This window comes from Cladophialophora psammophila (assembly GCF_000585535.1).
Source record: "Cladophialophora psammophila CBS 110553 chromosome Unknown aczJe-supercont1.6, whole genome shotgun sequence".
NCBI lineage: Eukaryota > Fungi > Ascomycota > Eurotiomycetes > Chaetothyriales > Herpotrichiellaceae > Cladophialophora > Cladophialophora psammophila.
The window spans coordinates 1,611,926-1,638,556 of NW_006912927.1; the positions used below are offsets into that span (position 1 = coordinate 1,611,926).

At 52.2% G+C, this 26,631-nt stretch overlaps 10 protein-coding genes across 10 annotated transcripts; 3 read left to right on the forward strand and 7 right to left on the reverse strand.

Moving 5' to 3' along the window:
• Positions 1-305: 305 nt before the first annotated feature.
• Positions 306-3,131, reverse strand: A1O5_04916 (uncharacterized protein; the record flags this gene model as incomplete). Its single annotated transcript, XM_007745520.1, has 1 exon — positions 306-3,131. The coding sequence occupies one exon, from the start codon at positions 3,129-3,131 to the stop codon at positions 306-308; it is 2,826 nt and encodes a 941-aa protein (XP_007743710.1).
• A 1,259-nt stretch (positions 3,132-4,390) lies between these two features.
• On the reverse strand, positions 4,391-5,560 carry A1O5_04917 (uncharacterized protein; the record flags this gene model as incomplete). Its single annotated transcript, XM_007745521.1, has 1 exon — positions 4,391-5,560. One exon carries the CDS (start codon positions 5,558-5,560, stop codon positions 4,391-4,393), a length of 1,170 nt encoding a protein of 389 aa, XP_007743711.1.
• Positions 5,561-6,542: 982 nt separating this feature from the next.
• A1O5_04918 (uncharacterized protein) lies at positions 6,543-8,537 on the reverse strand (the record flags this gene model as incomplete). Its single annotated transcript, XM_007745522.1, has 6 exons — positions 6,543-6,618; positions 6,679-7,179; positions 7,249-7,270; positions 7,332-7,800; positions 7,863-7,949; positions 8,007-8,537. The coding sequence occupies 6 exons, from the start codon at positions 8,535-8,537 to the stop codon at positions 6,543-6,545; spliced, it is 1,686 nt and encodes a 561-aa protein (XP_007743712.1).
• Positions 8,538-9,781: 1,244 nt separating this feature from the next.
• On the reverse strand, positions 9,782-11,179 carry A1O5_04919 (salicylate hydroxylase; the record flags this gene model as incomplete). Its single annotated transcript, XM_007745523.1, has 2 exons — positions 9,782-10,474; positions 10,529-11,179. 2 exons carry the CDS (start codon positions 11,177-11,179, stop codon positions 9,782-9,784), a joined length of 1,344 nt encoding a protein of 447 aa, XP_007743713.1.
• A 730-nt stretch (positions 11,180-11,909) lies between these two features.
• On the forward strand, positions 11,910-13,580 carry A1O5_04920 (uncharacterized protein; the record flags this gene model as incomplete). Its single annotated transcript, XM_007745524.1, has 1 exon — positions 11,910-13,580. The coding sequence occupies one exon, from the start codon at positions 11,910-11,912 to the stop codon at positions 13,578-13,580; it is 1,671 nt and encodes a 556-aa protein (XP_007743714.1).
• A 300-nt stretch (positions 13,581-13,880) lies between these two features.
• Positions 13,881-15,848, reverse strand: A1O5_04921 (uncharacterized protein; the record flags this gene model as incomplete). Its single annotated transcript, XM_007745525.1, has 1 exon — positions 13,881-15,848. One exon carries the CDS (start codon positions 15,846-15,848, stop codon positions 13,881-13,883), a length of 1,968 nt encoding a protein of 655 aa, XP_007743715.1.
• A 393-nt stretch (positions 15,849-16,241) lies between these two features.
• A1O5_04922 (uncharacterized protein) lies at positions 16,242-18,458 on the forward strand (the record flags this gene model as incomplete). Its single annotated transcript, XM_007745526.1, has 3 exons — positions 16,242-16,929; positions 17,024-17,601; positions 17,655-18,458. The coding sequence occupies 3 exons, from the start codon at positions 16,242-16,244 to the stop codon at positions 18,456-18,458; spliced, it is 2,070 nt and encodes a 689-aa protein (XP_007743716.1).
• An 864-nt stretch (positions 18,459-19,322) lies between these two features.
• Positions 19,323-20,141, reverse strand: A1O5_04923 (uncharacterized protein; the record flags this gene model as incomplete). The annotated part of the gene is made up of 1 exon (XM_007745527.1): positions 19,323-20,141. The coding sequence occupies one exon, from the start codon at positions 20,139-20,141 to the stop codon at positions 19,323-19,325; it is 819 nt and encodes a 272-aa protein (XP_007743717.1).
• Positions 20,142-21,058: 917 nt separating this feature from the next.
• On the reverse strand, positions 21,059-22,257 carry A1O5_04924 (uncharacterized protein; the record flags this gene model as incomplete). Its single annotated transcript, XM_007745528.1, has 4 exons — positions 21,059-21,517; positions 21,844-21,941; positions 21,987-22,165; positions 22,223-22,257. 4 exons carry the CDS (start codon positions 22,255-22,257, stop codon positions 21,059-21,061), a joined length of 771 nt encoding a protein of 256 aa, XP_007743718.1.
• Positions 22,258-22,749: 492 nt separating this feature from the next.
• Positions 22,750-24,394, forward strand: A1O5_04925 (centromere/microtubule-binding protein cbf5; the record flags this gene model as incomplete). Its single annotated transcript, XM_007745529.1, has 3 exons — positions 22,750-22,852; positions 22,905-23,920; positions 23,978-24,394. 3 exons carry the CDS (start codon positions 22,750-22,752, stop codon positions 24,392-24,394), a joined length of 1,536 nt encoding a protein of 511 aa, XP_007743719.1.
• Positions 24,395-26,631: the final 2,237 nt, after the last annotated feature.

The window sequence follows — 26,631 nt, forward strand, 5'->3', positions numbered from 1 at the left end:
CTGGAGATGGCATACGAACTGCGATAGGTCGGTCCACGCACGGAGCATTTTCCTATTGCAATGCATTGCAATGCCGCTCATCGCCTGTACTCGGTAAAGCCTTGAACGAGAAATAGCAGGCCTTCCGTGCCCATGAGACGTCTGTAAATCTACTAAAAATCTTGCCCCCGCGAAGTTGGTATTTTGCAAACGCCGTTCCGGAGTGCGAGCTCAAAGTGGCTGTGCTCATGTCTTCAAAGGGCCAATCTACTCAGCCTGAGGCGTCCTGGGTCTGAGGGGGATTTTCGGTCAGGATAGCCTATCTCTCATTGGAATCGTCGGCGCAGATGTAGACTCATCCCCAAAACGGTAATACTCGAAAATGCCATCATCGTGCCAGCAGTCGATGCATCGACAGTCTTGCACCCCATCAGTTCGCTGGCGCCCATCGCCAATGCAATCGCAAAGGCATTGTATAGCACCGCCCAATGCATATTCCACCTTGCCTGAGCCATGGTTTTGGTTGCAATCGTAATCAACTTCGGCAAGGCAGCGAGGTCAGGCGTCGTGACGATCACTTCAGCAGCGCAAATCCCCAGTGCTAGCGACGATGTCGAGGCCGAGTGGAGGGTGGACAAAGGTGAGAGTGAGAATAAAATGCCAACGTCGGCAGCTGCTTGTGCGGGTGCGTCATTCAGACCGTCGCCTAGCATTGCAACGATGTTTCTGTCTTCTTTGTTCCCCGAGAAGAGTCGTCGTGGAGTAGCGCTGAGAACCTTGAGCATACCAAATCCCTGCCGCATGTCGGACATCAGTTGAGCTGTTCTCCCGTGGGATCCAGATGGTGAGAGATGCTCTGACTGCAGCGAGACGACCAAGTCTCTCTTCTCGTGAGGCAGAGATTTAGCTGCAAGGACTGGGATCTGTAGCTGCGACGAGACACGATGCGCTTCGGCCTCAGAGTCGCCTGTTAGCATGGTCAATCTGAGCCCTAGTGACTTCAACGAGTCGATGACGCCCGGGGCGTTCGAACGGATAGTGTCTTGCAGCATGAGCGAGCCTGCGTACTTGCCATCGAGGGCGAAATGAACCTCAGTTGTTCCTTTTACTATTCCCAGCTCGCTGATGGCGGCTGGCGCGAGGGAAATGTCGTGGTCGGATAGAAAACGCTCGCTGCCAATATGGACAGGGTACCATATTTTGCCTGGTCCTTGCACTTCTGCGTACACACCCTTCCCTGTGACACTTGAGATGTGTCTGACCAGCGCGGCACCTGGCTCGGTCATAACTCCTCGAATTTCTCGCGGTTGAGACGTTGCTTGAAGCTGTCTGACACACCACTGAAACACCGCTCTTGCAACTGGATGCGTTTGTGACGCATCCCTTTCCGCCGCGCCCAGAAGGCTATAGCACAATTCCCTCTTCCTCTCATCTGATCTGAATGGCTCGGCAAAGAATGCATCTGAGATCTGCAGTTTACCTTCCGTTAACGTCCCTGTCTTGTCCAGTACCATGTGTGTGAGGCGAGATAGCTTTTTGAAAGCATCCACACCGCCTGGCAGAAGAATGCCGGAGGCGTACGCCGCGTCGATACCAGCCATGACAGCTGAAGGGGTGGCTAGGCCAATAGCGCATGGACAAGCTGCTGCTAGGATGGCCATTGCCCGTTCAGATGCAGCATTTAATCGATCAGTCATCGGTGACGAGTCTGCCGAGAGAACAAACGTGAATATGAACCCGAATAACGTCAGGACAAGAATGGTTGATACGAAGTATTTCGTGATAACATCCTCTATCGCTCTCCTTGGCTTATCGTCCAAGCTTGCACCGCTCTGTATCGGATCATATTTGAACTCGGTTGCTGTCTCCACGCTCTCAACGAGTCTCTCTAAACTTGATTCGTTCTGCTCTTGGAGGACGATAGCAACGAGTCCAGCGGACAAATTGCGAGTCCCAGACATGAGAAAATCGCCGACAGTTTTGCGGGATGGTATTGACTCGCCAGTCATGTTCGCCTCGTCAACCAAAGAGGTGCCGCGCACCACGTAGCTGTCACAAGGGATGAGGCTTTGAGGCGAGATATGAAACTTGTCCAACGGCGCAAGTAGAGTCGTGGGGACCGCGGTCAGAACGGCTTCATCGCCTTCGTCCCACCCGGTATCTTGCTTCTGCAATCGCCCTTCCACCATCACTGTTTCCAATTCCATTTCGCGCTGCAACCTAAACAGACGGGCAAGTCCAGTTGCGCCCTGTCTCCTCAGAGTTACGTCCAGGTACCTTCCCCCACTGATGACAACTGTAAGAAAAGACGCAGAGGAGAAATAGGTCCTCGTCTGTAGATCAGAAAGGCCGTGAAGGGCGATGTTGAAGAATGAGAGCAATATACTAAGCAGAAGCGACAGAGACAAAAGAGTGTCCATAGACAGACTCGGAAGCTGCATCAATTTTCTGGAGAAACAGCTTGCCCACGCGTTGCGATGGACCCACTTTGCATAAGAAACTTGAACGTAACATCCGATGGCCAGACTCATGAGGGGCAGAATGGACTCCAGGATATTCCCAGGCTGAGTGGTGGTGGAAGTCTTCCTCACCCATTCGATCACTGTAATCGTTGTAGCCCACTTTGCTGCACCGTTGAAAGCTTTCTTCAGAGCCTGTAACTCTTCTTCTCTCTGGATGAGTCGGAGATTCTGGGCCGCAGAACGTCGGTTGCCTTGTCCAAGTACTTCCGCGCCATAACCTACATCTTCAATGGCCAAGATCAAGTCCTCTGTTGACGTATGGATAGCGTTGTAAATCACCGTCGCTCGAGAAAGCGGCAGAGACACGTTGATTCGGACGACAGATGGAACGGACGTCAATGCCTGGGTCAATGTTGATACGCAAGCAGAGCAGGTCATCCCTTTGATCAGGATGCGAACGGTTGATAATGGCTCGGATTGAGATGCATTTCGTCGGTGCACGGTATTGTCAATCTTGACTGCAGGTTCTGGTACCTTCGTGCCCGGGCCTATGTATGGTTGGAATCTGGGGGCCGAATAGGAGTCTGGATCAGAATCGTTGTACTTGATTTCAAGGAGATGGATGTCGAGGAGCTCGCACGCCTTGATGATGCGACTCATAAAGTATGCGGTGAAGACACAACAAGCCATCACGGGTGCAAGCCCGACCAGTTTGTAGTACTTGGTTCTCCCCTTGTAGTAGCCCTCGGAAGAAATCGTCACTCTCACCCCACCGTGCATCAGAGGGTTTGTTTTGAACCTTCCCCAGGCATAAAATCCTCAACTGGGCACTCGCGCGCTTTTTCAAGTCATAGTTGTAGTGCCGAAAATCGAAAGGCGTTTCTCTACAGACGCCGCTCTTCCCGGTCTGTAGGGAAGGACGAATACGCAGCAGAAGAATATACTTCATCAGATGATGCTCAATAATAGTCGACCGTCCAGATGTTGCGGAATAGACGCCTGCGTTCTCGAGCCTTAATCACCCACTCACGAGTCATATCCGGATGACATGAAGCAAGTGGGGAGTCGAGTCAGTCGCGCGGGAGACCGTTGAAGGGAGAACCGAGGTCAATTGGGAAGACACGTGACTGGCTCCGGTGGGTCTGCAGGTCCTGCCGAGGACGAGGCTGGCTGACGAGGCTGACCGACGGGACCGCAATATCAGAAAAGATTATGACCTTGGTCAGTTTGAGGAAACATTGTGAGACCCCATCGCATCTAGATCTGTCCAACCGCTATACTGCTCAAACTCCGGTCAAATTCTCGGATAAACGTCATTTCTCGATACACTCCGATTTGCTCCTTTCTCAGCTCATTGCCAAAAAAGACATTATCTCAAAACTGCCATATCGACCAGCATTTGTCTCGACTCAGATAAGTAGGAAGGCCCCTCAAGCAGCCTCGTCACAAATAGAAATTCAACTCGTTGAAGGAATATGTGCTGCGAAATCCAGAAAGAACAGATCCACAATCATGCTTGCGAACGTCTTGGAGGAGAAATCGAGTGACTGCGTTTATTCAACCCTTCAAGTGATTGTTTCTGTTGCACTGAGCGGCGAAGCTGTCCGACTCGGAGACTTGTCTCCAGAGGTGTCTGGTCGTGAGCGATAGTAGCCGGACGCCATGCTGGTGCAAAGTCGTAGGTCCTCAAGGAACAGCCATAATCTTCAATGACAGGCGTCGCAAGCCGGGCATCACATTGGCAATCTGGGAGGCAGCATATGAGGAAGTGGTTTCCAAGGTACATACCATCGCGTCTCGTGTCTCCTGGTTGAGAGCGAATGTTCAAGTGAAGCTCACGGCGTGCTTCTGCCCAATTAGTCGAATTGAACGAAACTCTGCCACGTTCAATATACAGATTTCCAAAAATCGTCACAAAAGAAACTCGTCACCATAAACAACATCTCAGCTCATGACATTCGAGCATAATCCTGGGGGTTGTATCGGTACTGTTGCTGCGCTTGTTGCTGTTGAGCTTGCGCCGACATTGCGTTTGGATCAGGACTCCTAGGCGACCTATTCTGTGCAGGTCCGCTACTCGCCGGTAACTCAGCCACGAAAGTTCGCTTCTCCATACCCGGAGAAGCCATTCCACCGTGCGGCACGGAACTCGGCATTGAGCTGACAGACTCTGCGTAGCTTTGTCGGTCGGACTGGCTGCTGTTTTGCGGAAAGTCGCTCTGATTCGGGGAGCTGGCAGACAATTCAGAAACTGCAGACGAAAATCTGTTTGGATGCAGTTGTTGTTGCTGTTGGTGCTGGGCCGGGGCTTGCTGCTGGACGAAATAGGTACTTCCTTCCATTTCAATTGCAAGGCCTTGAGCAGGTGGCACCATCGAGTATTGTGGGCCGGGCGAGCCGTACATGGATTGTCTCGCATACGCGGATTGTGGGAATCCAGGGACCGCGGGCGACTGAGGAAACCCTGACTGCAGGTTGGGGGAAAGCATAGACGGGGAGTAATGGCCTTGCTGTTGGAAGGTCTGTGAGCGGTCTGCAGGGTTCAACGTCTTGAGTCTGCCATCCGCCATCATCGCATTCAGCACTCCGGCGTCAATCAATTCTGCCTTTTTGACCAAGCGGTCAACCATGGTCTTCGAGGCTGCCTTCATCTCTTTCTTCACAAAGGATACCATGGCGGGGTTGCACCTGATTTCAATGTCTTCACGAAGATAGAGACCCTCGGCGGGAGCACCGCTTCCCAGTTCCCTCGACTCGGGAGGCTCGCCGGGTTGATTGCCTCGAATCTGCCATTTATTGCGCAGGTCCACGCCCATTGGCGCATAGACATGTGTCTGCAGACCCCATGGCATGTCATGGAAACAGCCCTTGAAGGATATCTTGCCTGCTCCCGCTCTTCCTATGCCCGGGACATATTGAATCCTCTCATTGATTTCATACCATGTGGAGAAGAACTCATCGGCGGGCGCAGTCTGTGGGGCTTTGATGGGCTTGTGGCCGATCACAAGGGGATTGAGCTCGATGATTTCGGCATGGCTGTGGAGCATGTCGATGGCCAGTTGACGAGGGATGTGCGAGGGAATCGGCGTGATGTTGGTGTAGACGGATTTCTTCTTCATGATGGCGACGGTCTGCGTGAAAGCTCACTCGACTCAGGGCGGCAGATCCGAGGTCAGAGAAGGGAGGTCGAAGGTAGCAGCGATGATTTCGTAGATGGCTTTCTATGTGGTTCCAAGAGGATGAAATGGTGAAGAATTCGCAGGCAGAAAGATGTCAGATTGCGCAGGAGCTGTGACAGGGCTTATGCAGAAGTAGTGCCCTCGACCCCAGGTCCAATTTGCGAAGCTGACAAGAAGCTGAGGCGGAAAGAGGCCAGCGCACGCCGCACGCCCTCCAACCCTGGCCTGGACTTGGTGAGGCGAATAATCTTGGCCGTTAAGAGGGGAAATCGTATGGAAAGGAAGTCTATCCGGGAAACAAATACGGGCTTGTGGCGGTAGCGGACTCCTGGGTGATTTATCCAGTACCGACAATGTGCTCTTCCTTTTCAGATGCGATGAGAAGGATTCCACCCGAATTGTCTACCGTAGTTGAGGCATCTGCTTCCATTGCTATTATAATCTAGGGCTGCAGCATCACTAGCATTACTCGGAACGCGGAAGATCACGCAGACTGCAGGGCCCCTCGTATTCTGTTTCAGAGCCTGGAGTTTGGCCAACTTTCGAAGCAGGCTGCCATGGCTGCCACGGATCATGGAGGCCTGAAAACTCTAGGCGCTGATCGAGCTGATGGGATGTTCGCCGTCCCCAAGGTGCGTCACGGATGTGGCGGAGTGGAACAGGGTGGACAGGGCTTGACAGGGTTGACAGGGTCATCCTTTAAATATCTCAGCTGTGGCTTGATTGGGCGCCCATCCGTCGTCAAAGTCCAAAGAGCCCAAAAGGTCGAATTTCTCTAACGGGAAGGTTGCTGGGCCCGTAGATTTCCAACTATTATCGCTGCGAATATGCCCCAATTTGGTATCTGCTCCTACAAACACCGGCCACTAAGCACCACGCTCCCACGCACAGCGTCGTGATCACATGTCTGTCACCCGGCGCCCTAAAAGTCGTCGTTCATATATCGCTGGAGCCACGCAGTCCTGCCAATCCGGGATCGGATTCTTTTGCCGAATATCCTGCTCACGAGTCAGCCTTGTGATTTGCGGGCAGCATCCGACGCGGACCATAAAACTTACCAGAGAGGGATCGTTAAGAAACAGACGAACAGAAAGAGGGCTCCCAAGATGCAGAAGACTTGCAAGGGGCCGTCTTGAGCCAGCCAGTTGTTGACGAAGTACGTCAGGCCAAACGTGAGAAGATTTCGGGCGTTGATGGCCACAAACGCTTCCTCGTTCAACTTGGGGTAAGAGTCGATCACGTAACCAAAGACACAGGTCGAGGCAAAGGCCAAGCTCATGTTTGCAAACCCAAATGTCAACACTGGGCCCAACCAATGCGTCTCGTAATGGACAGTGGCCCCGAATCCAAAGAATCCCACGGTGCCGAGGATGATGACAACAATGATGAGCACCAGACGGAATTCGGGTTCGTATATCCCCTTGTTCTTCTTCGTCAAGTAGAGACAAATTGCGTCGTTGAGGGGCCCAGAAATGACCTCTCCGAGCAACGTCAGAATAAAAGGCGACAAGCTGATCAGCCCAACTTGCGACACGGAAAAGTTGTAGGGCGGAGCCACACTGCGAGCACCTGTTAGCTTTCACCCAATTTCGACAGGGTCCAGTCCCATGAAAGTAGATGGAACTCACAATATCACCCCGTTGACCACAGCTGCAAATATCCGTTAGCTTGTATCGATCTACAACACTTTGGGACCAAAGGGGGAACTTACAGAAGACCACAATCCAAGTCAAGGTGGTGCCATACATGAGGAATCCCCAGAACACCGCCGGATAAAAGAAAAGCAGCACAGGGCGGGTAAAGATCTTATATATGGGAGCATAGCTGTATCGTCCAGTGAAGATCTTGAGTGACTGCCGGTATGACATCTTGGGTTCGGCGGATCCACGGGTGACTGTGTAGGACAGATGTTTGTCCTTCTCTCCATGAGCTTGGGACACATCATGTTCATGTCCCAACTTCATGTGGACATGCTGTGCACCCGGCTTCTCGGGATCAGTGTCGACTGGATCTGTGACCGGAACAACCACGACTGCGTCCCGACGATACGTGGTTTCGGGGACGAAGAAGAATACAGCGAACAGGAGCACGCCGAACATGATGGCGCATACTCCGAACGTCCATTGATAGCCGTCATACTCAATAATGTAGCCAGCCACAAGGGCTCCGCCTGAAATCCCCTAGTTGATGGTCGGTACACGAATCTTGGCCAATAGTGGTACAGAAATTCATGGAGACTTACTGTTAGGAGGAACAAGTTCCAGACCGCAATTCGAGTGGCCCTTTCGTGAACGAAGTAGAGGTCACCAATGGTACACTGGACCAGGACCTTTGCGTAGCTCGAGTTAGCATATTTGGCGGTCTCTGGGGGGGATTTTGAGAGTACCTCATACGGAGCCATGCCGACGCCACTTATGACCCTTGACGCCAGAAAGCTATTGTAATTGTCCGCCTTGGCACCCCAGACTGAGCAAGCGAACATGATGCAGCTCGCAAGGATATAGATCGGCCTCTTTCCGTATATTTTGGCCAAGGGATTGGTCAAGAATAAGCCGAGTCCGATGGTGAGAATCAGCCATGCGGTGGCCTGGGACAAGATCTCGACGGTGATGTGCAGTTGAGCCGAGATCTCAACGAACCCTGGACTCAACATGGGGCCAAAGGCTCCCACAACGGCGGCGGAGAGTGAAACAATTAGGAGAATCATTTCCTTCTTCCATTGTGGCCAATTCAGAGGATCATTAGGCGAGTCGGATGGCTGAGGGATCAAGATGATGTTTGAAAACCTGCCCTTTCCATGCTTCAACATATCTCGGGGTATCTCGGCGTACTCTGGCGGTAGGTCATCCTGATCGCTCATGAAAGACGTGCCAGGCACGTTTTCCAGTTTCTTGCAGTCGAGGATTCCGAATGGCATTTTGCTAAAGCGTGACCGTTCGATATGAGTACCGTGGCAAGGCTGGGAGGAGAAAGAGACCACCCTGGGGCAACCTCCAGGTTAAATATTGAAGAGTGTTCGGAACCCCTCCGCACCGTTCTGCACACGGAGAGGTTGTTCTTGTGGTGCTTGGAGCCCTTGCAAGGGTTTGAGCATGTGCTAAAGCAAGCGAGAACCACCGTCCCACTGAGTTGACCGACAGGTCCACGGTGGGCGAGGTAGATCGGAAAAGATGCCCAGAAGATTAGTGGCATAAAGCCTCGCTCATGCATTGAATTGTCGCATTCCAACAGTCTAACGCAGCAGCTGGCGGAATTGAATCGGAGGGGATGCCGGAATACTCCCACTGACGAGTAGTCAAGAGGGATACCATGTCTAGGAGTAGGTCTAGGGATCAGCAGTGACAGGGACAGAAACCCCCCAAGTCGCCAGAACTGTGGTGTAGATTGAGCGAGACGCATTGGGACTGCATCTACCCCAGCTCGACCAAGTGGGAGATTGTGGGGTTCATCTTCGGATGGTGCACTGTTGTCGACCCAGCCCTTCGAGACTTAGGTGGAATTCAATCTCTTCAAACACCGACACTCGCTTCATGGACGCGTACTCAGCGACATTATCCCGGCAGTTGAAGTGGCTCTGTAGAGGTGGAAGGCTGTCTCAGCTTCGTGTTGACCGCTCCTCGCAGGTTATTGTTGCCCTGTGGCAGTATGTGTCAATGTGTTTGCTGGATTGGGAGTCAGGTGGCTTTGGCACACCTCCGTAGTAGTAGTCGATGCGCATTACTGGGCATTCCGTGTCCTGTTTGATGGCGGTTCGTACAGATTGCCCTCGGGCATGCCTCTCAATTCGTGGCTTGAATGGGGGTGAAGGGCAATTCCGACAGCTTCAGTTAGACGGCAGTAGACCAGCTCAACACTGATGGCAATATTTGGCAGCAATAGAAAGTCGTAGGTATTCGAATGGAGGTCATGAAGGTAGCATATCAGCTACAAAGCCCAGCTTGTCGACAAGACGGAGAGTGAAATTGAAGAGGTCAGAAGAAGACTCGGGCGGACACAAGAAACGATAAAGTGCGCAGTGAGACAACCAGCGCAAACTGCGGGAAGTGCCCGACAGCTGTTGGCATACATTGACTTAATCATCTCTCTTACTCAGTCACTCAGTAACATTTCTTTTACGACGCTGCTACTGCTGCTACTGCTACGGTACATAGATACTATGAGCTATGCGAGCTGGTCAATCTCTTGAGCTAGTCTCGTCTGCACTCCGTTAGGAACTGGCTCTGCTACGCCGTCGGTCCTCGTCAACACGCCTCGATCCAGCTTCTTCAACACATCGTCGACAACCTCGTACGCGTGTTTTTCCGCGTCAAAGTCCAGAAGCCAGGCCTCCCGCTTCAGGTGCAAAGACTTGACGTCCTTCCATATCTTGTCCCAATCGGCCTTGTGCCATTGCTCGCGCGTGGTGACGCCAGTCTTCTGCGCTCTGTGGACGCGCTCATACCGGATGGCTTCATATGCCCGAATGCCGCGAGGAACGTTGTCCTTGCCGCTTTTCTCGAGCGTGACTGCAAGTGTCACGCCGTCTTCCATTGATTGACTTGCTCCTTGGATTGATGTTGGTAAGAAGGGGTGTGCAGCATCACCGATCAATGCAATCCGAGCCTTGGGCGAGATGAAGGTCGGCAATGGATCCCGAAAGACGAGTTTGTAATCGACGAGTCGGTCTGGAGGTGTGGCATGAACAATGTCGTGAACTATTGGAGCCCAGCCTTGCAAATTCTTCTTGACCTCCTCCTTGTCTCCTGGGAATTGCCAGTCCTCATCAATGTCCGCATCATCTTTGTGTGTCAGAACCCAGCTGAATTCTGTGCCGTTCTTTATTGACGCCGCCAGGAAATGCTTGTCTTCGCCGATCTGCAGCAGAGGTCAGGGAGACTGAAACGTCGAGCATGCGAGGAATGTGCTTACCCATCCGGAATGAGAGTCGCCGTTCAGCACCAAATGCTTCGTCCTTTCGTTCTTGGCGAGATCATCGGAGGGAAACCAAGATCGATACACAGCATATCCTGAGGCTTTGGGTCGGTCTTCAAAACCCAGCACAATCTTCCTTCCCGCCGACTTGACGCCTTCGGCTGCAAGCACACAGTCGGCCACTAGCCTCTCGCCGTTCACGACCACGCCCGCTTCTGTGTCTGTCTCGAAATAATCCGTCACTTGTTGACCGAGCCGGATATCAATTCCCCTGGCTTTGGCGTGCTGGAAGACAACGTGGTGGATCTCTCCCCGGTGGCCATTGATCCGTCTGCCCCATTGCTTCTCGACATCCCATACTTGCCTCGTAGCGAAATTTCCTTTCCAATCATAAAAATCAAGCCCTTCACTGTGATGGCTGATTGGTTCAAGCTCCTCAACAACACCTTCCCATCGTTCGAAGATATGACCCGAATTTGACGAAAAGCTAATGATATCTCCCAGGGGCTTCAGTTCCGGGACTCTCTCCAGTAATATCACAGAATGCCCCTTCCGATCACATTCTATTGCGGCACACAGTCCAGCAAATCCAGCACCGACAATAATCACCTTGATGCCGGACGGAGGTAGCCTTGCGAAGCTGGACATCTTGCATAGGTCGCTTTCGTCTGATTGTTCGTCGCAAAATCAGATGCTGAGGCAGGTCTGCGTAAATTGTTCATTCGAATCAATCCTGATGGTCTACATAAATCTTCCGGGTCACTTGAAGGGGGATGGTTGCAGGTCCTGGTCTCTTCAACTCTCTCTACCCCAGGCACCATCTTCGGTTCCCATGCTTTTTCCACGAGTGGATTGCCACTGGCACAATCCACTATCCAAATCGAGAATCGATGCAAGGTATGGAGAGACAATTGTCGAAATGGGGGTTTTCCGGCACCTCGTCGACACTTACAACTGCCGAAGATCTCGGCGGTGTCGGGCTTTGGCATGCGATGGGTCTTCTCCGCACATGCATTGTCGCCCCACGAAGAGCGGATCTTCTCTTCATGAAAGGCACAACAGCCGAAGTGGCAGGCATTCTGTCCACCAATGATAGATGCGCTGTTGACCAGAAGAAGAGGTATCGTGTTCAGGGCTCCCAAATCTCTAGAACTGGCGGAGGGGGATTTAACGGCAATGCTCCGATGTCTCCCCAATTTCCTAGATTCTCTCTTCTATGTACCTCCGCCAGAATACTCACGCAGGACTCTTTCACAGCTGTATGTCTTGGTCCCTCTACGTCGTTGTTGCCTCTCATTGAAGCCAGTAAGCTGAGTGACCATTTCTGGTACGATTTGGAGCGAGATATTGCGAATTGGTTGGTACACCCTCCTCAACTATGAGTTGGTCTACCATCTTCTATGTCTGGTCTGGCGTCACAGGTCTGTTGTTGCTGGGAGTGCTTGGTGTTGTGATTCACGATGTGATCCTATGGAAACGAATGCCTCCAGGCCCTCAGCCGTTGCCCTTCATCGGTAACAAATTGGACGTTCCGGCAAAATACCCATGGATTCAGTTCCAAGAATGGTCGAGAAAGTACGGGCCGATTTACACCTTGTGGTTTGGTCGTCGACCGACGGTGATCATTTCTGATCCTAATGTGGCCGTCGACTTGCTCGAGAAGCGCTCTCACAAGTACAGTTCGCGCCCTCGTTTCGTTGCCATGGGAGAAATCTTCTGGGACATGAGCAGCATCCTCGTGCAACCATACGGCAAGGACTGGTCCGTCCGTCGGAAAGCCCTCCACAGTGTGCTCACCCAGAGGGCGCTTCAACACTACAAACCTGTCCAGGAAGCTGAAGCCGCACGTCTCTGTCATCAACTTCTCGAGCATCCAGAAGATTTGGACAACCTTCTGAATCGCTTCACAGCCTCAATCGTGTTTACAATCGCCTACGGGCACCGTATCGACAGTATGCAATCGCCGATCATACGCCAACGCATGAAGATAATGCACTGGAATGCTGCTCTTAACGTTCCCGGTCGGTATCTTGTCGAATCATTCCCTATCCTAAAACATGTTCCTGACGCATTGGCGCCTTGGAAGCGAGAGATCAAATCCTGGGGCAAAGAAGAAGAGCAAGCTAATGCGCAACTGCTCAATTACGTCCGCGAGGATATTGAAAATGCGAAGAAACCAGGTGCCCCACCCCTTCCCAACAGTCTGGCAAAGCAGCTTCTGGAGAACCGCGCTGCGGACCCCTCTGCATTCGCTCTGCTGCGTGAGAGGGACTTTGCGAGTTTACCTGCGTCAGTATTCGGCGCGGGAGCAGACACCACAGCATCGACTCTTTCTTCCGCGATCCTAGCGATCATAACCAACCAAGAAGTCCTCACGGCCGCACACGCCGAGCTCGACGCCGTGATCGGCCCAGACCGCCTCCCGGGCTACATGGATGAACCCTCGCTTCCTTACATCAAGGCCATTTGCAAGGAAGCCCTTCGCTGGCGCCCCGTCGCAGTGCTGGGCGGCACTCCGCATGCCAGCACCGAAGCAGACACATACCAGGGCTACTACATCCCCAAGGGCACGAACATCCTCGGAAACAGCTGGGCCATCAACCTCAACGAGCAATACTACCCGAACCCAGACCACTTCAACCCGCTGCGCTTCCTGGACGTCGACGACCCCGCGTCGCTGGACTACCTGCCCAAGGACTACCTCGCGTCCACGCCTGTGGAGCGCGGCATCTCGCATCCTTCAAAACTGGGCCACTCCTCGTTCGGCTGGGGCCGCCGCATCTGCCCCGGGGCGGACCTCGCGTCGAACAACCTGTACATCGCCCTGGCACGGGTGCTGTGGTGCTTCGACATCCGCCCGACCAAGGGCTGCGTCTACGACACGTACGACTACACGGACGGATTCAACATCCGCCCCAACGGGTATAAATGCGACATCACCATCCGGAGCGACCGACATAGGCAAATGCTGGAAAAGGACTATCAAGAGGCGAGGGATTACCTGGTGAGGAATTTCCCCTTGTTCAAGGAGCATGAGATCGTCGTGTGAGGTCGCGAGTCGCGAGTCTCTTTGGTGGCGAGTTGATCGCCGAAGAGACGGACGGGTGCTGTCTAAGGGATTGAGAGTGTGGTTCTGAAGAAGCTTCGCATAGATACTTTGTGCATGGACACCAGCAGGCAGTCAGGTGAGACAGGTGTTCGTGCCTAAGAAGAGTGAAGTCGCTTGCGGAAAACATGGATGTTGAACTGAGCGGCTTGACCTTTTCAATTTTCCGATGGATTGCTCTACCAGAAAGAGCTGCCATTTTCGCTCCTTAGAATTTTCTCCCACGTCTCTTTGAAAGCTAACTCAACCCGCCCCCTGCATGCGCCGGATCCTCTCCTCAGCCGCCCTTGCCCTCCTTTCCCTCTCCAGCCTCATGCGCATTTCGGGAGTCAACCCTCTGACCTCTTCCTCCCGCTTCTCTGCGCCGGTTTTCTCCACCGCGGCTACTGCGAGCGTCTTCCCTGCCCCTGCCTTCTTTTCTATCCTGCTCAAATTGCGTTTTTCCTCTTCCAGCCGGAGGTGCTCTAGACCGGCTTTTCTGCGCTCTGTCTCGGCCTCGTCAGAGGCCGCTTTCTCCTGTATTGCTTTTGCGTCTGCTTCTTCTTGTGAGAGCGGCGAGGGGACGTGCGCTGCAGACCAGTCGAAGGCACTTTCGCCGAGTTGGTGTCGAGCGATGCGGAAGGCGTCTCTAGTTTTGGGGTCACCGGCGATATCGTACGCAGTTCTGCCGTCGCCGTTCCTTATGGTCGGGTTGGCCTTTGCTTTGGTGAGCAGTGCCAATACCAATGCTGGCGAATTGGTCGACGCAGAGAGGTGAAGCGGAGTCGGGGCGTGATGGTGGTCAGAAGGGGGAAAGAAGGTGAAATCTGGCGACAGTTCGTTCTTGGTTAAATAAAGTAAGACCCCCGGTGCCTTTGAACGGCGAATAAGGCCTTGTAATTGAGAAGTATGAAACCGAGCGGTCTCCTCTTCCCCACTAAGCTTCGATGCTTGCGGTTTCGGTTTCGATTCCTTGATAGCAGGTTTCTCGAGTGAACGCTTCTCAGCAGCCGGCTCAACAAATTTCCCCACTTTCAACCTCGTAAGCTCCTGAAATGAACGCAGAAGCTCTGCTTGAGTCGCCCGACGAGTGCTGAAAGGGAACCCACGTATCCTCTTGTCGTTGCTCCTCAAGACCTGACCATCGTAGGGTCCGAACAAGGTTCTTCTGTTGGTGCTTCCGGTCGCTCGAATGAAAAGCAATTCAGCGGAGTCAACCATCTCTTTCCACTCCGATAATACCGCTCTCACGTCTGCCTCTAGAGCCATCTCGTTGTACCTCCGAATGGATGAACCCGCAGAATGGGCGTTTCCCTTTGCGTTATCATTTGCGGACTGAGAGCCACCTTGTTTCCGTCTCGTGGTATATCGGTGGAAGGTCTTATGAGCTCTAACAACTGCGTGGCGCTCCTCAATGCCACCCGGTCCTTTCCTTAATTCTGGCACCAAAGAGACGACCATGGCGGCAAAATGACCGCCCCCGATCATGCAGAGGAAGAAGTGAGGGTCATTTGCGACAGCATGTGTTGGGTCTCCGTGCGACTTCCCACCCTGTTTTGGCACTGTCGGTTTAAGCTGCTTTGTCCTGAGGATCTCTACAAGGGAAGTGGATGCTTGCTCTTGCTCCTCGTTTGATAATATAGCCCGGTAGATGCCCAAGCCAACATCATTTCCGATCTTAGGACTTGACAACCATAATAACGGGGCATTGCCAAACCCCCGCTTTTTGGAGCCTTCTGTGTCATCGGTCGGTTGTGGATGCGATATCCTAGCCTGCCGCCTGAGTAGAGCAGTTAAGGTGTTGTCTCCGCCTTTTGTGTCCTCTCCATCGCCTTCATCTGACTCTTCGGAGTCTGATCCTGAGAGCGACTCATCCAAATCACCAATCATCCTCGTAAAAGTGGATTCATCAACTGGAGAGATTCCTTTTATGCTTTGTTTGAGATTGTATCGGTGGAAATCCGACTTGACATGCAGTCGCTGGTCCTGGACATTGTCGAAGACGACTTTGCACAGAGCACATGACGTTGAAGTTGCAATACCATCTTCGCTGAGACTGGCCTGTCGACTTGGAGGTATCGCTTCGCAAGGCGACTCTTGCGCCTGCGCCTGCGCCTGCGGCTGTTCCCCTCCAGCAAGCGTGAAGGTAAATAGCAGTTCGGGTGGCAGATCGTAGACGTAAAGTGGCCGGCGCAAGAAAGGGTTCGTGTCAGTGCGGGCTTTGTCAGCCATTCTTTTGTTCTCTGGGGCTTGGGCTGCAGTGCCGCTCAGGCGGTTCGTCTAGTATATTGTTCTCTTTTGATGCACAGGTTGCGCCAGTCGACAGGGTTTCCAGCTACGTCACCAGCTGCGTCGCACGTGGCACTGGCACGTGAGTTCGCGTTAACTAACTTTTCCTCTCGACGCGCCTGGTGAATTGTCGCCTGAAGCTTTACCTGTTTCTTCTGGTTCTCACCCGAATATCAGCTCCACTACCAGGTAACTGCTTGAGAAAGAGGAGCTGCTGCCTTTACCCCCAAATGCTTCTTTGAAATGCCATAAATAAGAAAGGTCTGTCGCTCTCAATCTCTTGACCCATGCATCTCGCGCCCTCTCGCGCCCTCTCTGGACTAAGCACCCCGGAAAATGGTTCGAATCAAGCAGCCTTCACAACCTACTATCCCTGCGCTGGACGGCGTTGCTATCAGCTTCGCTGCGTACAACCCCAGCGCGCATCCTGAACTGTCACACAAAAGTGTCGCCGAACTGAAGACTGACATTTTCGACTGCGGCGGTTCTTACACGACGTCGCCGAGCCAGTGTACCCACCTGATCGCCACTCGCACACAGTTTGATAGGAAACTCGGTCGTATTACTCAAGCCCAAAAGAACCCTAATACGCTTGTTGTCGCTTACGAATGGCTGGCTGCGTCTCTGGCCTCGAGTGTACCGGTTGACATTGAGCAATATCTACTCAAGGATTCACCAACAAATGATGACGATGTAGCGAACGATGACGAGCCTGACCCTCCTCAAAAAGCGGCGGCCAGGTCGCTAAAACGCTCTAGGAAAGATGACGACAATGAGGATGATCTCAAACCGACCAAAAAAACCAAACCATCTAAACCAGCCGATCTGCCTAACCCGGCCTTAGCTATCAAAACGGTCCAAGTTCCAGTGGATCAGTTTGTCATCTGCGCTTCACACTACGCCGTTCACGTGGACGACAGCGGCACGATTTACGACGCTACGTTAAACAAGTCTGATGCAAAAGTGAACAACAACAAATTCTACAGATTACAGCTCTTGAACAAGAGAAATGAATTCTACACTTGTGAGTTTCCCTTGACATTGGTACCGGTGTTTTCGGTGGTTCCTCCAAAGTTCTGTGTCGGCGAGACAGATCTTTGACCCTAACGGTGGCATAGGGACACGCTGGGGTCGTGTGGGTGAGAATGGTCAAAGCAAGTTGCTCGGTGACAGCTCCCTTGACGATGCACGTCGGTTGTTCGAGATGAAATTCAAAGAGAAAGCTGGTCTCACTTGGGAAAATAGGGATGCACCGTCCAAGAAGGGCAAGTACGCCTATCTCGAAATCAACTACGCAGATTCAGAGGACGAGGCTGAGAAGGCCGCCGTGCAAGTCAGGCCAAAAGATGAGTCTCCCAGGAAAGAAAAGGTCTTTGCCGAGAGCAAACTCGTGCCACCGGTCCAGCGTCTGATGGAACTTATCTTCAACCTACAATTCTTCAATAACACCATGGCTGACCTTAACTACGACGCGAACAAAATGCCTCTTGGGAAGCTTAGCAAGAAGACTCTCCTCAAGGGTTATGAAGTCCTCAAAGAGCTGGCCTTGCTCATTGCCGACCCTTCTGCTGCCACAGTCATGGGAGAGTCACAAGGTCAAGCCGTCATGGACAGAAGCAATCAGTACTTCTCACTCGTGCCACATGTCGTTGGTCGCCGATCTCTACCCATCCTCAAGGATATGGATTCCATTAAGGTACGTGCGCATGACTGTCGTCGCTGTCAAGCTCTTCGCTAATTGTGTTACAGAGAGAAATTCAGCTCCTAGAGACGTTGACGGATATGCAATTGGCCAATGAGATCATTAAATCCGCAGCGGTCGCGGAACACAAGTCTCTTCACATGCTGGACAGACAATACCAAGGACTCGGCATGAAAGAGATGGTTCCTTTGGGTCAAGACAGTCAAGAATTCGCCGAGATTTTCCACTACCTTAATAAGTCAACTGGTAGCACCCACGGCGTCACGTACGCAATCCAGGATATCTTCCGCATCGAGCGCAATGGTGAAGCTGACCGACTCGACAAGTCGCCGTACGCAAATCTCGGTTCAAAGAGTGATCGTCGCTTGCTTTGGCATGGATCACGCGTCACGAACTTTGGTGGTATCCTCAGCCAAGGTTTGCGGATTGCACCACCAGAAGCCCCGGTATCAGGCTACATGTTCGGAAAAGGGGTCTATCTTGCGGATATGAGCTCAAAAAGTGCTGGCTACTGTGCATCATACAATAGTGGCGGGAATGGCTTGCTCCTTCTTTGCGAGGCTGAGCTGGGCACCCCGCCTCTGAAACTCACACATGCCGATTCCAACGCCGGGGACCGCGTCAAGGAGAACAGCTGCATTTCTACCTGGGGTGTGGGTCAAACCGGACCTTCAATCTGGAAAGATGCTAGCTGCATTCACCCAAGCCTGATCGGTATTAAAATGCCTGATGTGGTCAATCATCCGCCGGGTCCGACTAATGAGCCGAATGCATATTTGCTGTACAACGAATACATCGTTTACGACGTATCTCAGATCAGACTCCGATACCTTTTACGAGTCAAAATGTGAACTGAGAGGTTGGATGATATGGACGCAGGCAGAGAGTGGCAACTGGGGATGCGAATCCTGATTCCACACCCTTCCTGTTTCACTAGCGACACGAGAAGACAAGCAAGAAATCATGGTTTGCATAGCCTGAGGGTCGTGGACTTCAATTCGACTACTGCCTCAACTACTTCCAACATTTTCCATGGCATTCAATACGCCAGGTGCGACGGACAGACACAAAACGGAAAGGAAAAGCAGGAGCTATTCGGGGATATCCCATCCAGTGACAGTTACATTCGGGCATAGCATTGGAGTCATCGGGCTTCTGCTACATGGCACGCTGTATAAAGCAAGCTTCACGAGTAGAATCGAGAGGAGGGAGGCTTTTTGCATGGATCTCATCGAATAGGAGATTGATTCAGATGAGTCGTCTGGTTCATGAAGAACTTTTCTTTTCCAGCTTGCTCTTCGTATGGCTTCAGGCTGATCCTGGCCTCTCCAAACTGGAATCTTATGTCCCTTTTTCGCTTTCCCCAATTTCATTTTCATTTCGTTTGCATTGCATTGTATTTCGTACACACCCATTTTTTGGTTTGCTTTCCCACACTTTCCCCAAAAAGGGACCACCCTTTCAGAATTCCAGAGACGCTTCTGATATTGCGGACCATTTCCCCTCTTCACTCTGGATCCAATATCCATTTCCATTTTCGTAATGTCGCCCACGTCCTTCGCCGGCGTGGCAGCTCCGTCCCTTCCCATTGCTCATTCGAACTCCAGTGCCGTTTCGCTTTTCCCCTTTGCGGGAAACCCACACCATGAATCAATCCGCCCAGGAAGATCTATCTATACACCTATACACCGATTGCATGATGTTGGGGATGATTCTCAGAATGCCCGTTCATCCAGCCCGGCGACCCACTTCTTGCGCACCACGCTTTCCCGATATTTCGTGTTGTCGCGCTTCGTTTTCGTGACGAGGTCGTCAGAGAAGCCCCGCTTGCCTATGACATTGTTGATGACTTGCAAGGCGTCATCAATGACCACGTTGATAGCGTTATTGTTGTCGTTGTTTTTGCCTCGACCCCCGCCGCTGCCGTTGCTGTTGCTGTTGCCATTGTCATTGTTGTTTCCATTCCCAGTATCGGTGTCGGTCGACGAGGAAGTGGAATTGGTTGAAGATGTGTCAGCTGTAACATTGCTTGCGGCTGTGTCGCTGGTAACGTTGGCTGAGGCTGCCGTCTCGTTCATGGCCACAGCTACAGCCTGGACCAAGTCCGTAGAGTTTCCGGCACACGCCTTGACGATGTCGGCCATGGTGGTGTTGCTCGTGGCCACGGCTTCGGTGACGTTGGCTACGCCGGTCTGGTTGACAGCAGCTTCCATTGCCGCAACCATACAAGCAGCAGCGGCGTCGACTACAGTTTGATTGCTTGAGGCGGCGGCGGCAGCACCACTGTCTTTGTTCTTGTTGGAATGCTTGTGCGCTCGTGGGAGGAGAGAGTCACGTTTCCAAGCCATCTCCTCACGGGAAGGCGTCACTGGCAGGACATAGCCGGAGACGCCGGAGACGAAAAGGCCCGGGACGCAAAGAGCTGCGGCCAATGCCAACGATGGAAGATTGTGGCCTGGTTCAAAGCCAGCGAGGACGCCCGGTAAGAGGAAAAGAGAGAGACTGAAAGAAGAAAAGATGAGGAACCGGCCCATTGCGTCGGTGGAAATGAAAGGACAACCTGTTGTCTGTGGTGGCGTGAGCTATAAATCAGATGAACGAAATGAAGGCAAGCCTGTGAGAGTGAAATGAAGGCGAGTGGCAGCAGGGCCTGCCTGCTGTAGTATCAATGCGAAAAGAGAGGAAAGGGCACGGGATGTCGAGACAGCCAAGGAGGAGGTTCAGAAGCGGGAGAATTTTTCATTCATATATGTTGAGGAGTCTTGAGAAAAAATTTTCCCGCGCCTTTGTTTTCCCACGTTCATGAGCGGTCTCTGGTGGGTGAATCCAAATGTGATACTCGAGAACCACAATTCTCTTGCATTCAGAGCAACGAGCCTGTGGGCTGGTGGCAGGGAACATGGCCGTCATAGCGGGCGTCAATGATGATCACTGGACGCACAGCCTCAAAATCCATGATTTTTGTTGATGCGGAAAAGTCAACCGGCTAATATGCATGCGCGTTAAGTTGCGTCCAGTGCAAGCGAGGGGTCTGGCTCAAGCATTGCGTGGACAGTGTTTCCTCAATGCTTCGAGACGCATCTTGGCCTCGGCAAGCAAGCTTTTGGAGCATGTGACGTGGCAGGTCCATCTTGGTCGTAGCGAGTCACAACGGGCAGGTCGAGAATATGGGAGAAGATTGACCGGAAACACAACAGCCGTGAGACGAAAAGCGTATGAGACCTGTGGAGAAGACAAGGCTGTGGATGCCATGTGGATCGACCCCTGAGGTCCAACATGTTTCAGGTGCACGGAGACTGGTCTTGGCAGAGGAATCCATGCTGGAGGATGATACCGGAGACGCTGGGATGCTGCTGGATAATCCAATATGTCTGATTGGTCGGGTATCTCATTTCTCGTCGAGGCTTGTTGTACAGGTTGTTTCTCATGAATATGGCCGATCAAAGGTCCCTCAGTCGCCTCCCAGCCGCCGGCCTGCGCCCCTACCACTCCACGAGTTTGAAAAACCACTAGTCCAACTGCGACTCTGCTGTTGGGGGATATTCTGGCCAGGTCTGAAGCTCGTTCCATGAGCCTTGTGAGTGAATGAGCCTCTATCTGCGCCGAAATATCTCCTGACCGCAGCTGGAGTTTGTATGTAATTTTTCCCACCCTGGAAAGTCGGATACAGTCTTGTCAGAAAGTCGTAGAGGTGGGCGGCAAAGACACCAGTGGCCTGTTCTAGAGCTGCTTGCGGACCACCCATTATTAGGGTCAGAGTGAGCATGGCCCATGGAAGCAGCTCGACGGGGATTTGGAGAATGACAAAATGTGCTTTCTTGCCCCGGTTGTCTTGGGCGAAAGTGTATATGAAGGCAAGGAGTAGGGCTTGCGTAAGGACACGGCCACCTAGAACAAGGCCTCCAGATGCCTGGTCCAAAGTCAGCAGACCGCCATTACTCGGCTGTGGGCAAACCAGAGAGTTGGTAATATGATGAGATGTAGGGAGCCTAAACCGCCATACGCAGATTGATTTTTCACGAACAGCTTTCTCAATGGAGCCACCACCATGCCTGTACCGCATAAAGTCCCATTTAACAGATTTGCGAATGAAGAGAGCTTTATGTGCCACAGGGGTAATCTCCCTCGTTTCCAGGAACCGCTTCAGCTAGAAAAGACTGGGCGGGCAGATATGCGAGGTGTCGACGTTTACGACAGGAAAGACTAGTTGGGGAAAGAAACAGCTAGAGGACTCACCAAGATGGCAGTTGCCACGAAAAGGACATAGGTAAAGAAGTCCCCCGGTTGCGTGAATCGAGGAGAATTCCGTTCTAGGCCGGTGCCATATGTGTACACTGATCAAGTTAGACACATCCAGGTAGGTGATGACAGTGACTTACTGAAATAGAGGTCGAAGACAAAGGAAAAGCCACCACCAGTCAGGAGGAAGCAGGAAAGTAGCCGCCAAAGCTCAGGGGGGAACTTGAATATCCACGGCGTATAATACAAAATCCACCTGAAAGGCACCAGACCTGAATGGACCAGTGCAGATTCTACAAACATCGCCGCTACAATAGTCCTTTGAATTGTTAGATATGCAGGACCTAAGAGTTAGAGACGCAGGGAATTCACCAACCGAGTAACCGGAGGCGTGCTCCAGAATCTGTCCATGATATCAACGCCGCCGCCGCCGCCGCCGCTCATGGGGAGTTGCAAATGGGATGTGACGGAGGAAATAAAGAAATTCCGCGAAGCATGGGAGGAAAGAGATTGTTTATATTGTGACAAGGATCGGACACAGTGTCTTGAATGTCGTCGTCTGAACGTTGCCTGAAAATATTTCGGGCCTTGATAGTGCCAAGCCTCGTCTACGCCCTAGTCCGTATGAGGACTAGTTGACTCTCCGCACCGACACGCCGAATTCAAGATTTTGCTCGACTCCATTTCTTTCGCTCTGCGGTCGCAAAGACTAGAGATTATTTTTTTTTTTTAGTATAGTCTTACATATTCCCACATCAGTATTGGCAGCATTCAAAAGAGTATCTCGTCTAGGGGCCCTTCCCTCTGTGACTTATCCAGCATTTTTCTAGCTCCCAGCTAGCTCCGTGCACAGTTATCTGCGCGCAGCAAACTCTCAGTTTGGGCCAACGCAATTCCGCCAACATGGCGAAGGTCGCGGAGGCTGATTTCAGCATTAAACCAGAAAATATCACGCCCCAGATTCCTACATCTGAATGGCCGCTTCTGCTGAAGAACTATGACAAATGTAAGACTCCAAGGTCATGGCCTCCCAAGCTCCAATTAACACTCGATTCTAGTGCTGGTTCGAACCGGCCACTTCACGCCCATCCCCGTGGGTTGCACACCATTGAAGCGCGATCTCAAATCTTACATCTCTTCCGGCGTCATCAATCTCGACAAACCTTCGAATCCTTCCAGCCACGAAGTCGTCGCCTGGGTCAAGCGAATATTGCGGGTAGAAAAAACCGGCCACAGCGGCACACTTGACCCCAAAGTTACAGGATGCTTGATTGTTTGCATCGACCGAGCCACAAGATTGGTGAAATCGCAGCAAGGTGCCGGAAAAGAATACGTCTGCGTCATACGACTACACGACAAACTGCCTGGAGGAGAAGCGCAATTTGCTCGAGCACTGGAAACCCTGACGGGCGCCCTGTTCCAACGACCTCCTCTCATCTCCGCCGTTAAGCGACAGCTCCGTATCCGAACCATCCACGAGAGCAAACTGTACGAATTCGACAATGACCGCCACCTCGGCGTCTTCTGGGTCAGCTGCGAAGCGGGAACCTACATCAGGACTCTTTGCGTCCATCTGGGATTGCTGCTAGGTGTTGGTGCGCACATGCAGGAATTGCGAAGGGTAAGGAGTGGGGCGATGGCCGAGAGCGACGGCATGGTCACACTGCACGATGTCCTCGATGCACAATGGATGATGGACAACAACCGGGACGAGTCTTATCTGCGGAGAGTGATTTCCCCGCTCGAGAGTCTCCTGACCACGTACAAGAGAATTGTTGTCAAGGACAGCGCGGTTAATGCTGTCTGCTACGGCGCCAAACTGATGATCCCCGGTCTACTACGCTTCGAGGCCGGTATCGAAGTGCACGAAGAGGTCGTTCTAATGACCACTAAAGGCGAGGCGATCGCTCTTGGTATTGCGCTGATGTCAACAGTGGAGCTATCTACCTGTGATCATGGTGTTGTTGCCAAGGTCAAGAGATGTATCATGGAGAGAGACCTGTACCCGCGACGATGGGGCATGGGACCTGTGGCGCTGGAGAAAAAGAAGATGAAATCCGACGGAAAGCTTGATGTACGGCCTTCACCTCCCCCATTTGCGCTCTTTCTTGATTCTAACCTCCCAATTTAGAAATACGGCCGACCAAACGAAAATACTCCGGCGAAATGGAATGCTGAATACACTGACTACGGCGCTTCTGCCACGGCAGAAGGCACAAGATCCGTCCCCGTGAGAGAGACAACCTCCAAATCGGATGTCCTTTCGGCTCCACCCGTTGCTCCCAATGGTGAGACCGCCGGAAAAATGGATCTCGACGAGACTGTGGCGGTCCCGTCTGCAGCAGAAGCGGCGGCGGAGCCCCTGACGACAAATGGCGAGTCGACGCTGAAAATCAAGGAAGAAAAGGAGAAGAAACGCAAGAGTAAACATGAGGGCGAGACGCCCGAAGAGAGAGCTGAGCGGAAACGGAGGAAAAAGGAAAAGAAAGAGAAGAAGGAGAAGAAAAGAGCGAGCGGGGTCAGTAAGGAGGAGAGCGACAGCGAGTGAAAGTTTAGCTATTTGCTCTCTAGAAAGGCGTCTCAGATGGCTTATGTTTAAAGCAACGGAACCCGACGAGAACACCACCAACGATGGTCTACTTTGGGACGACACGTCCTCCACCATTCGCATCATTGTTCGAGGAAGCGGACCCAAACCGCATTTCTCACGCCCACTAGTTGGGCAATTCTCTCAAGAGCGGGGAGAGAGAACTAGGATGGGGTGACCGAGTCGTCTTCTGGGAGACGGGGACGGCAAGAATGAAGGATCGACAAAGAAGCCAGACGATCCCACAGGAGTGTCAATCTTTTCTAGTGTGCCTGATGATTGGACTTTTGATCTCGTTGTCCAGATGTGCATGAACGGGCATCAAGCAGGGACGGGTGAAGTGGCTGGTGGTGTTTGTTTATTTGTTGTCTGAACTGGAAAAGAGAAAAAGAAACACGACATGGAGTTTCCGATATGACGATAATGGTCAATCTGCTAGTGGAGGAGTCGTCTGTGGTGGCATGTATCTATAGCCGTAAGGCTGGACTGTTAGACGGCTGGCTTGCAATCATGCTCGTGGTCATTGCTACTTATAGTAATCCACTAGCAAATAACTAACTCTTGACTCTTGACTCTGTCTTGAAGTCCGCGTCTGCTCTGTGGCCTTGTTCTTGTTCTTGCTCTTGCTCTTGCTCTTGCTCCTGCTCCTGCTCCTGCTCCTGCTCCTGTGCTTCCTCCATTCCCCAACAGCCATATCCTTCCTCCCCTTCACCAGCCCCCTAACTTGCCCTGTGTGCAGACGGAAGGCAAGAATGCAGAATCCTACGTAACTCAGGGGTAGCGAAACACATTCAATCCCTAACTAGAGCAAATGCAAGAGTCTGCGCCAGAGAACGAGGGAGAGTACGCAAAATTGACTACGTGACCAACTCCCGCCATGAAGCCTGCTGCTCTATACGGAGTCCATATTTCCCCAACTCCCTTGGCGCTCATCTGGCGCACACCAATGCACTGTAGATATGCAGTGCTGAACGCCCTGATGCTTGTTTCTTGCCTTTTACCTGTCCTCTCCCACTCCCTGTGCTACTGCCTCCCCATCCCCGGCCACCACCTCTCGATCTCCCCGACCATCGCCTATCTCCTGAACGTTCTTCCCCGCCTGATTCAAGCCGCCCTTGGCCGCTTCCTTGCTTCCCAGTCTAGCCTCCTAGCATTCCATCTGGTCTGGTTGCTAGGTCCTACTAGGCACGGTACGTAGCGCCCTTTGTACCGAGTGAGTAGTCCGTATCTATATTCCCCTCTCCCCCACGGAAATGCCTCACTAAACTGATTCGATCCTATCCCATCCCATCTCCTTCCATCTCTTGCTTTGCTTAACTTGCCTTGGCAAGCCTTGCCGTTCCCTTGCCTTCCCACGCTTGTCTCGCCTCACTTCTTGTCGTTGCACCTTGGGTCATGTCATCTCCTGCGGCGTTATATTCTATTATACTATATTACCTTACATTCCATCCATTACCTTGATATCTGAAACCTAGACATACACACATAATACTCCGAATACAGACAGCATGCAAATATATCCGGACCGAGCCTTTCCGCCAGCGCGGCGGAACCGAGCGGCCGGGCAGAAATGTGTAAGACTCGGGACGACGGGGGAAGGAAGATGAGTTAGACGGGAAAGTAGCCATGTGAGTCAAGTACCTAGCAAGTGAGGAAGTCCTAGGGTAGGGGAAGGTTCCGCATCAAGCAAGTCTCCAAGCTCGGGACCTATGGACATGGTTTGCAGTACCGAGTATATACCTAGTATATGACCATGAACGATATGGATCCTCTGTAGCAACATACATGGCTACGATATGGGACGGGACAAGGATCTTTTGTTACGTTAGGGTTCGTACTTGTACAGACTGGTCCATGTGTAGTAAGTAAGTCAGTCGCGTAGTCTTTTAGTACACCACTCACGAGAACTTACATCTAGGTGTGTCACACACCTACGACGCACACATCATGCATGTCGCTGATCTGTAAATCCATCTTGTTCCCGACGGACGGCGTCAAAGCACAGTGACGTCTGAAGCATTTCCCCTTGTCAGACTTGGTTGAGAGGGGAAGGTGAGGGGAGGCGTGCTGAGGGGAGGGTGTTTGGGTGAGTATTTCCAATGGGTGTTGGCCTGTCCTGGACAAACCAGATCAAACGGTCAAAGCCTTCCTTCCCCAAAACAGGAATTCTGGTGGAGGCGAACTTAGTAACCACGATA